Source organism: Solanum stenotomum, chromosome 7 (genome assembly GCF_019186545.1).
Source record: "Solanum stenotomum isolate F172 chromosome 7, ASM1918654v1, whole genome shotgun sequence".
NCBI lineage: Eukaryota > Viridiplantae > Streptophyta > Magnoliopsida > Solanales > Solanaceae > Solanum > Solanum stenotomum.
Window position 1 is genome coordinate 52,298,562 of NC_064288.1, and position 11,165 is coordinate 52,309,726.

At 31.9% G+C, this 11,165-nt stretch overlaps 2 protein-coding genes across 2 annotated transcripts in view; both read left to right on the plus strand.

Annotated features, from left to right (window-relative positions):
- LOC125871462 (phenylalanine ammonia-lyase) overlaps window positions 1-7,694 on the plus strand; it is a 42,985-nt gene extending 35,291 nt beyond the window's left edge. The window contains exon 3 of the mRNA XM_049552052.1: window positions 7,601-7,694. The gene's annotated coding sequence lies outside the window, so the exon portion shown is untranslated. The remainder of the gene's footprint in view (window positions 1-7,600) is intronic.
- On the plus strand, window positions 4,061-7,804 carry LOC125871461 (phenylalanine ammonia-lyase-like). The gene is made up of 2 exons (XM_049552051.1): window positions 4,061-4,610; window positions 5,840-7,804. The coding sequence occupies exons 1-2, from the start codon at window positions 4,192-4,194 to the stop codon at window positions 7,587-7,589; spliced, it is 2,169 nt and encodes a 722-aa protein (XP_049408008.1). The 5' UTR covers window positions 4,061-4,191; the 3' UTR covers window positions 7,590-7,804.
- The last annotated feature ends 3,361 nt before the right edge of the window (window positions 7,805-11,165 follow it).

An 11,165-nucleotide genomic window follows, 5' to 3' on the forward strand; every position in this document is an offset into this window, starting at 1 on the left:
TTTTAAATAGAGAAAATAATATTTACTTCGATTTGTAAACGTTTTCGTACTATTAATTACGCAATAAATCATACCTTTTCATTTAAAATAGATGTCTATAAATTAGTTTAAATCGTATGTATATCTTAGAGTTTTTTTATCTCGACAAAAGAAATTACGAGATACGAAAAAAAGTCATAGAAATTGATAAATCAATATCTTATATTAATGGTCCTATAACAATTTAGCATGTCTATAAATTGATAATTGATAAATCAAATCAATAAACTTTAAAATCGAACAAAATCAACCTATTCAACCTAGTATTAGCAAAATCTTATGGTAACATTTATGAATTTTATCTATGTTAATACTCCTTTATTTCTTCCATCAACATCTAGAGGAAAGAATATAGAATTACAATTTAACCCCTTATTTTTTTCCCAACAACCCAAAAACAACTCCAAACATATCCTAAATCCACCAACCCCCAAAATCTTTTTTTTTCTCTCAATATATTAAAAAAATATATGCATGTTGCATGAAATACCCACGTCATCCTCAAATCTCAACCGTTAATCACAATTAAAATCAATGGCCATAATTAATCTTCCAACAACCACCATTTTTGGTCATTTCCTACAACCCCCTCTCACATAATTTTCTTTACCTACCATCCTTTGTTCCTCTCTATTTATACTCACCACATATCCCATCTACCATAACCAAAAAAAAAAACAATATTAATCAAAGTTCACAACATTTTTTTGTATAAATAAAATTCCCATTTTTTCTCTTCTCCAAATTCTCCTAAGTAAAATTTCTCCATTACAATTCTAGCCATNATTTTGTTTAAAAAGAGACCGATGAGTAACCTGCACAAAAATTTCTGTGTTTTTTTGTTTAAAAAGAGACCGATGAGTAACCTACACAAAAATTTCTATGTTTTTTTGTTTAAAAAGAGATTTGTATTATAAATACAGCTAGTGGAATCGAACCCCAGACCTCCATGAGGTAGGTGAACGAGTGTGCTTACCACTGGACCATCTGCCTTTGCTTTTTCAAAGAGTGTTCAATTAATAAATATCCACATATTAGACTCTATTTTGCCTATATACCCGATATAATTTTCCGATGAAGAGTATTCATCTGACCACCCTTACTAGGCTGTAGCTCCACGCCTGTACACACCTTAAGAAACAATAAATAATAGGGATAATATTACTTCATTATCCTTTGAATATATTAGATTTAATGCTTTGAGAAATATATTAGATATTGAATAGTATTTAATAGCAAGGATAAAATAAATATGAAAAGGTAAATTATCCCATAATTTTCTAAACTGGACAAGTTTTGTTGGACAATTATATTTAGTATAGTAGACAAGTAAAATGGATGAAAAGAGCAATAGTTGCTTTTACTGATCGAGATATAGATAGTCAATAAAATAATTGAAGTACATGTATATTAACTCGGACCCATAGTCATTAAAACATAATCTTGACCACCCTGCCATGATAGTTTCATGTTTACGTTTGAGCCTTGAAATTTGAAAAACACGAAATAAAAACTGATTTCCTTTTAAATTGACATACATAACAAAAATTTTAATTAATCAAATAATTAAAAAAAAATAAAATTGACCAATTCAATAAAGTGGAAACTCGCTTTCACTTATAGGTGCACAATAAGTATGAATACAATTTGAAGCATAATTTAAATCAATTTTAATGGATCTATATGGGACAAAACCTAACAAAAGTTCACCCACTTGCTTCACAACGAAACTTTCTTCAATTTTTCTCACCTTATTATCTTCAAGCGTCTTTCCTATTCAAAGCCATCAATTTCTATCAACCTTCCTACCCAATTAAAAATGTCAAATGTAAAATATATTATTTTTAAAACAAAAAAAAAAGAAACAAGAAGAAATGGCAGTAGCATGGAAATCACTTGGTTTGTACTATATACTAGTTGTTAATTTTGACTCATATTGGATTTTGACGGATTAATATTGACTATGAATAAAGTTATTTCTTTTGTATCGATTAAAGAGTTTAATAAAAACATATTTATTTATAACTTAAAATAAAATTAATTACAGATTTATATAGTATTATTAAATAATATAAAAAAGCTGCAAATTAATTCGATCTTATTTGCTTGAGTTTGTTCAAATTATCAGTTTCACATCCAAATATAATTAAGAGAGAAGAATTATGTTAGATTGACAATTATAATTAAACTGATTAAATTATGATGAATATTTATGATATTAAATACGTCAAAACATGCTTGCTTAGACATTATTTTCTTGACTGGTTGAGAATTGATAAATTTTACATTTAAAAGTGATGAAATTCGTAAATTAACTATATACTAAAATTCAATAAACTGGTCAAATTCCATTGTGATAAACGACTTTTATCAATCCAATCAGCATATTAGTAAATTACTCATGTAATTTTTTATTTTATTTTTGTTTAAATATCTAGTATTCATAACCTGTTGGCTCGACCAACCCAAATTTTTGTTGAGTATGTCAATTAAGGGAATGAAATGTTTCTCGAAGCCTCTAGTTAAAAGTAGATGGATCCCGATTACAAAAACATGATATTAAAATTTTGAATTTATATTTTTTAAATTCTATAAAAAAAATAATTTACTAATTATAATTAAATTATTTATAATTGTTACATAGTAAATTTTTAATATAATACAAAATCTACGCTAAAGTTATTGTAAGCGAAAATATAAGTCTGCCGTCCTCAAATTTCACCCTACCTATGGGTGGTATTACTAATTCTTTTCACAATTAACTTATTAAATTCTTACAAACTTTGTAACAAAAATTAATATATATTTTTTTAAAAAAAACTATTTAAGTGATATTTATAGTAATAATAAAATAAAAATAATGGGTGCCTTGAACTTTTGCGGACGCGTTCTTGTCTTGTCCTTGCTCAGTCAAACTTATTTAATTGAGAGGGGCAAAATGTAAAAAGTGAAATAAAATGACTCTAATTGACATTATGAAAACAAAGGGGGCTAAAACAGAAAAAACAAAAAGTATTCTGGTTGTTATAGAGTGGATATTCAAAATCCTTCTCTAGATTTGAGAGATCCAAACTTTTACTAATTTGTAAATTAATCCCTTATTTAGTTAGCTATGAGCAATTTAACAACTGATTACAATAATATTCATAGCTAATTTCACTTTTTTATCGTGGATTAATTCTTCTATATTGAAATTTATTCATGCTAAAAGAAATATCAAATTTTAAATTTCTATCTTTCAATTGTGATAATCATTTTCACGTATTGAAATAGTAATACGAATGTAAAAACGCGTCTATCAAACAATAAACTATAGGATTTTAAATAGAGAAAATAATATTTACTTCGATTTGTAAACGTTTTCGTACTATTAATTACGCAATAAATCATACCTTTTCATTTAAAATAGATGTCTATAAATTAGTTTAAATCGTATGTATATCTTAGAGTTTTTTTATCTCGACAAAAGAAATTACGAGATACGAAAAAAAGTCATAGAAATTGATAAATCAATATCTTATATTAATGGTCCTATAACAATTTAGCATGTCTATAAATTGATAATTGATAAATCAAATCAATAAACTTTAAAATCGAACAAAATCAACCTATTCAACCTAGTATTAGCAAAATCTTATGGTAACATTTATGAATTTTATCTATGTTAATACTCCTTTATTTCTTCCATCAACATCTAGAGGAAAGAATATAGAATTACAATTTAACCCCTTATTTTTTTCCCAACAACCCAAAAACAACTCCAAACATATCCTAAATCCACCAACCCCCAAAATCTTTTTTTTTCTCTCAATATATTAAAAAAATATATGCATGTTGCATGAAATACCCACGTCATCCTCAAATCTCAACCGTTAATCACAATTAAAATCAATGGCCATAATTAATCTTCCAACAACCACCATTTTTGGTCATTTCCTACAACCCCCTCTCACATAATTTTCTTTACCTACCATCCTTTGTTCCTCTCTATTTATACTCACCACATATCCCATCTACCATAACAAAAAAAAAAACAATATTAATCAAAGTTCACAACATTTTTTTATATAAATAAAATTCCCATTTTTTCTCTTCTCCAAATTCTCCTAAGTAAAATTTCTCCATTACAATTCTAGCCATTTTCTTGATCTAATGGCATCAATTGCACAAAATGGACATGTTAATGGAGAAGTTGTAGCCATGGAATTATGCAAGAAATCAATTAATGTTGATGATCCATTGAATTGGGAAATGGCTGCTGAATCTTTAAGAGGGAGTCATTTGGATGAAGTGAAAAAGATGGTGGATGAATTTAGAAAGCCAATTGTGAAACTTGGGGGTGAAACTTTGACAGTTGCACAAGTTGCATCCATTGCAAATGCTGATAATAAAAGTAATGGGGTCAAAGTGGAACTTTCTGAAAGTGCAAGGGCTGGTGTGAAAGCTAGTAGTGATTGGGTTATGGATAGTATGAGTAAAGGTACAGATAGTTATGGTGTTACTACTGGATTTGGTGCAACATCTCATAGAAGAACCAAAAATGGTGGTGCCCTTCAAAAGGAACTTATTAGGTAAACTTTTTTTTATATATATACACTTGATAACGTAAAGAATTTTTATATTTTTTCGTATATATATTTGATATGTCATTAATGATTATGATGATACCTATAGATATTCTTTATGTGATCTAATAGTAGTGTTACGATAACTACAACTTTTCATGTTACTTATTTTGTGTGCTATTTTTCATTTGATTTGATAGCGTAAAATTCTTTTTGACTATAGAATTTTCTCTATTAGTTAACGATTTTCTAAAACTCTCATTTGTTCCTTGAAAAAATAGCATCTAACTTTATGTATATTGATAACGTAAAAAACTTTTTATACTCTCAATATAGCATGACAGGTGTCTTATTTTTCGTGTTACTTATATTTATTTTTCATGTGATCAAATAGTACATGTGGATATTCTTTTACTGTGTTGGGAGTATAAAAATTAAAACTTTTCTATATCAGACAAATGAAATATGACTTGCATCTTTATAATCTAAAGATATATTACTATTCTGAATATATAGGTATTAATGGTCTGGTATTTTTGAGTTAATAGCTATATGGCAATTTATTTATTTGATTTCAAATAATCATATTAAACTTTAAATGGATTATGGAAAGTAATTAATTTAATTGTACAAATTGAACCATCAAATTGACTTGTGCATGTGGGGTTTGGGAAAAGTTAGTGTGGTAGGTAAGGGAGATTTTAGTCATTTCATTTCCTTCAATTTTTGTTTTTATCAACTTGGAGGTACATGTGAAAGTTAGTACTCAGTAATTTTTTTAAATTGGTTTTCTTAATTTGTATATATATAAAAAAATAAATTCTAATAAGCATCTTTATTTTGAATAAATAAAACTATATTATCTTGCGTCTTCATCACAAAAATAAATGAGAGACAAAGTGTTCAACATTTTAAGGTATAATGTTAGTTCCCATGTACCATCTCTTGTCAGATATCTATTTTATAGTGTCGCATGTAAAAATATTATAAATAAGTTTTTATTATATTTTATATCAAATTTGTGCTCATCTTTATTTGTAACTTGTAAGTTGTAAGTCCGTGTACAAACAATCTTGTTCTGTATTCGGAGTTTCACTGGGGTTGGTAACACAAAATGGGGCCCCCTAGCCCTTTGAGTGCTCCTCCTCGGACCATCGACATCATACGCTCTACTTGATGACAGTAGAATTTTAGTTAAAAATGTGATATTGATGAATTATGATTTTTTTTTTCAGGTTCTTGAATGCTGGAGTTTTTGGCAATGGAACAGAATCATCTCACACTTTGCCACATTCAGCAACAAGGGCAGCTATGCTTGTTAGGATCAATACTCTGCTTCAAGGATACTCTGGCATTAGATTTGAAATCTTGGAAGCAATTACTAAGTTGATCAACAGCAACATCACCCCATGTTTGCCCCTCCGTGGCACAATCACTGCCTCGGGTGATCTTGTCCCTCTTTCCTACATAGCTGGTTTGCTCACTGGCAGGCCTAACTCCAAGGCTGTTGGACCAAATGGTGAGAAACTTAATGCTGAGGAAGCGTTCCGCGTGGCTGGTGTTAGTGGTGGATTTTTCGAGTTGCAGCCTAAAGAAGGACTTGCACTTGTGAATGGTACAGCAGTTGGTTCTGGTATGGCATCAATGGTCCTGTTTGATTCCAACATTCTTGCTGTCATGTCTGAAGTTTTATCGGCGATTTTTGCTGAAGTGATGAATGGAAAGCCCGAATTCACTGACTATTTGACACACAAGTTGAAGCATCACCCTGGTCAGATTGAGGCTGCTGCTATTATGGAACACATTTTGGATGGCAGCTCTTATGTCAAGGCAGCTCACAAGCTCCATGAAATGGATCCTCTTCAAAAACCAAAGCAAGATCGTTATGCTCTCCGAACATCTCCACAGTGGCTTGGCCCTCAAATTGAAGTCATCCGTGCAGCAACTAAGATGATTGAGAGGGAGATTAACTCAGTGAACGACAACCCATTGATCGACGTTTCAAGAAACAAGGCCTTACATGGTGGCAACTTCCAAGGTACCCCTATTGGTGTCTCCATGGATAATACAAGATTGGCCCTTGCATCAATTGGGAAATTGATGTTTGCCCAATTTTCGGAACTTGTCAACGACTATTACAACAATGGGCTGCCATCTAATCTCACAGCAGGAAGGAATCCAAGCTTGGACTATGGACTCAAGGGAGCTGAAATTGCAATGGCTTCTTACTGCTCGGAACTTCAATTTTTGGCAAATCCAGTGACTAACCATGTCCAAAGTGCTGAGCAACACAACCAAGATGTGAATTCATTGGGCTTAATCTCAGCAAGGAAAACCGCTGAGGCTGTTGACATCTTGAAGCTAATGTCATCAACCTATCTCATGGCGCTTTGCCAAGCTATCGACTTAAGGCATTTGGAGGAAAACTTGAGGAATGCTGTCAAGAACACAGTGAGCCAAGTAGCTAAGAGAACTTTGACAATGGGTGCTAATGGTGAACTTCATCCTGCAAGATTCTGCGAGAAGGAATTGCTTCGAGTCGTGGACAGGGAATATGTGTTTGCCTATGCTGATGATCCCTGCAGTTCAACCTACCCTTTGATGCAAAAGCTGAGACAAGTCCTTGTTGATCATGCAATGAATAATGGTGAAAGTGAGAAGAATGTGAACAGCTCAATCTTCCAAAAGATTGTAGCTTTCGAGGACGAATTGAAGGCTATGTTGCCTAAAGAAGTTGAGAGTGCAAGAGCTGTTCTTGAAAGTGGCAACCCTTCAATTCCTAACAGGATCATAGAATGCAGATCATATCCATTGTACAGGTTGGTGAGACAAGAACTTGGATCAGAACTGTTGACAGGTGAAAAAGTTCGATCGCCCGGTGAGGAGATTGACAAGGTGTTCACAGCAATGTGCAATGGACAGATTATTGATCCATTGTTGGAGTGTCTCCAGAGCTGGAATGGTGCTCCTCTTCCAATCTGCTAAATGTTTGCCAGATAAAGGACCAGTTGTTAATGCTTGTCTAGTGCTATTTTTCAGATTCTTTTTTTACTCTATGGTGAATTACTATCATAACATGTTGTGAACTTACGTCTTTTTTGGTTAACTTGAGAGAGTGTTTAAACTCTCTTAAATATGACTATGTCTCTTTTCAGTAAAAAACTTAAATGAAAAGTGACAGTGTGCTTATGTCTATTCAATTCTTCTGTTCAATCAAGTTGCTCTTCTTGTTTTATTCAAAGCACTAACAATTGCAGGGACTCACAAGTAAACTTCCATCAGTTTTCAGAAAACAACAAAAAGGAAGTAACTGTGAAAAAGATGCTCTTGGATTTAGTATTGTTTTTTTCTTAGATATGCTTGTTATAACATGTCCAGCTCAGCTCATGTCATCATCTTTCTAGGTAAGAAAGATCGATCATGAATTGACAAGTTTTACGCTGGCGCTCCAATCTACCTCAACTTTTCTCCTTTATTGCAGAGTAGAACTGCCGAAACAAGTTGAGATATGCTATATGAGTCCTTACTTTTCTATTTAAGCTCAACTCATATCACCAACATTCTGTATTAGGAGGATTCACTATGAATTGACAAGTTTTACGCTTAGCAGGATGCCAACTTATCGCAACCCTCCTCCTTCATTTGAGTTTGAAACTGACAATGGGTATTGGGTACTAATAGCTGAATGTGTAACAAATATCAGGTTTCCTTCACATATGCAATTAAGACACTTTCAACCAGCTGTAAACATCGAGTGTGCATAAGTTTTTTCCCCTCAAACTGGTTGCAACAGAGTCAGTAGCATACCAGACCATGAAGCTTGCTGTCATTACTCTTATTTAGAAATGAGAGTTGTGGTGTACGAACGGAGATACCTTGGGGATTTCAAATATTTCAGGGTTAAAATGGTGTGTCTTTTGTTCATAACTAGATATACAGAAGTGATCATCAGAAATTTGTGCTTAAACTAAGTTTCAATTCAAGAAAGAACAAAGTGTAGTTTATAAGTGCAACATGTAGACTGACTTTGCCTGGCAAATTTATTGGACTAAAACAATTAAGACTAGAGTGATTCATCGAAGTAACGAGACCTTGGAAGCTGTTTTTTCAAGTGTCATAGCGGAACATTCTGTCAATCTAACAAGATCTGTCAAGGTTTGGTCCAAGTGTATGATCAAACACTGAGGAGGACACGTGTTCTTGTTTAGTTTGTTTAGCTTATTCTCCTCCTCGTAATATTATAGCACTCGTTCTTGTTTAGTTTGTTTCAAAAAGAATGACAGGTGAGACTTAGTACTGCTATAATAATCATGAAAATGTCATGTCATGACATGTTCAAGAAGCACAGAGATATTTATATTTTGGACTTCTTCACCTATGCAACTTCTTATCGGAGTACACACAAATGATCCACCGTGGTGTACTTCAATTGTAAAATGCGAGGCTTCAGAGATAGGACCTGCATGCACATAATATCACAAATGTAAAACTATTAGTACAGCTAGGGATGTTTTTGTTCAGTGAGGTATATAATACAAGGATGTATCTTATGTTTAGCCCATAATTTAGAGATGATTTTAGCCCAAAACTCCGAAAGTAAGAGAGCTTGAGATGTTATTTATCTTTGTTATAATCAAAGATACGTGGGGTGGTTAGTTCTACAGCAATCCTCTTACAAAAGAAGAATTAATCCGCATTTCTAGTTCACCAAGTACAGATATATTACTTGGATAAGTCCTTCCATTCTTCTCTACTTTCAATATCTTTGAACAGCATCAATGTGCTGATCTTTAGGAATGCCTTCCATGAGGATTTTCCAAAACCATATAACGAGACCACAACTCATTCCATCAACCAATGTGAGACAATCTAACATCCTAGGCATGTCATCGGGAGAATGGACAATGTAACACGGGGACCCAACATCAAGTAAAGTCTAAGGTCTAAACTATGATACCATGTAAAAAAAATGATTCTCAGTCTAACTCAACCCTAAAAGCCAGCTAGCTTATGAGGAGAGTATTGTCCAAGTCTATATAAGCAAACCACCAGTTCAAAGAGAAATCGCGATGATTGGAGAGTTATACACATTACATTAACTGAAAAAATAGTATGGTATATATACATTTCTTGACACACTAGAAGAGTGAAAGAAATAGAGCAAAGCTTACATATGAACGCCTATGGCTCATAGTTCTCAATTTACAATGAAGTAACTAGTGATGTTTGATCAACTCACAATATTCCAAGAATTTGTCATGATCTTTCTTCCAAGTTCATCGACTATTAGGTCACACTCTTTTTTACATGACTTTTTAAAGTAATTAAATTATGGGAAGTTCGAAAATAACACCATAGTTAAGGGAACATAACCAACCTATCCAAAAAATATATTATTATCCNCATACTAAAAAGTTGATTAACTTCAAATTTCATATGTACCACATAAATTAAAACAAAAACAAAAACAGTAACATATATTGGGCCCCATGCTGGCACGGGATCCCATATCTAGTATATAGTTATACCATAGTTGAAGGCTCTTGGAAAAAATGTGGTAAATAACTCATTCCTTTAATCTAGATATAAATACATTGAAGAATCATTTACACTTTTTGACTTGATTGATGATGAGGTGATAGATCATTTTCCCCCACCCAGTGTTCGATATCCGCATTGGAGCCTCACTATTTTGAATTCGCATCGCATAGGGCTTCATTTGGGGAAAGCTCTTCCTATCAAGGATTTTTCTATACTCAATCCTCGAATCTAAGACTTCTGATTAAGGAAGGATTAGCCCCATTTGTCGCACCTCATCCATTGATGGTTTTGTTGATCATTTTATGCATTCAAGCTACCCATTTATTAGCTCAATTCAATATATATATATATATAGCTTAAATTGAATAATGAGATATCTTATCAAAATATTAATGATAATATTTTTTTATTAGGTACTAAAAATCATATATCATATCATATATTACTAAAAGTGGGAAACTCCTAACCTCATAGTTGGATTACCATTTTGCCCCTATTTTACCACTATATTAAATTAAATTAAATATCAATATATAACTAATTAATTAAATATTAATTAATAATTATTATTATATTTAATTTCATGCATCAAACAAAATCTTAACGCATTCATCGTATTCATGTACTAAATGTGGTTAATGAAGTGTTAAAACATAACCTTCAATCCTAATTTGTAAAAAGTGGGGGGTAATGGAGAGTCTATCAAAAAGACACTCCAACAACATTATTTATAAAAAAAAATCATCCAAATTTGTGATCAGCTTGCCCTCTATGTTAGGTTAATATGCATCATTTGTAAAATTCTCATTACCAATTTGTAATTGTAAGAATCCTTACTAATTCATTTATTTGTATTCTTTATTATTTCATGCATATTCATCTTCTTTTTGTTGAGAAATATGTAAATTGTCATCGAGATGAAAACTCTATTGATACAGAATTGTAAGTAAATTTTGTTTTTTTATATTTCCATATTTTTGAGTTTCCAAACATAACTTCATAATTGGTTATTATATTTCC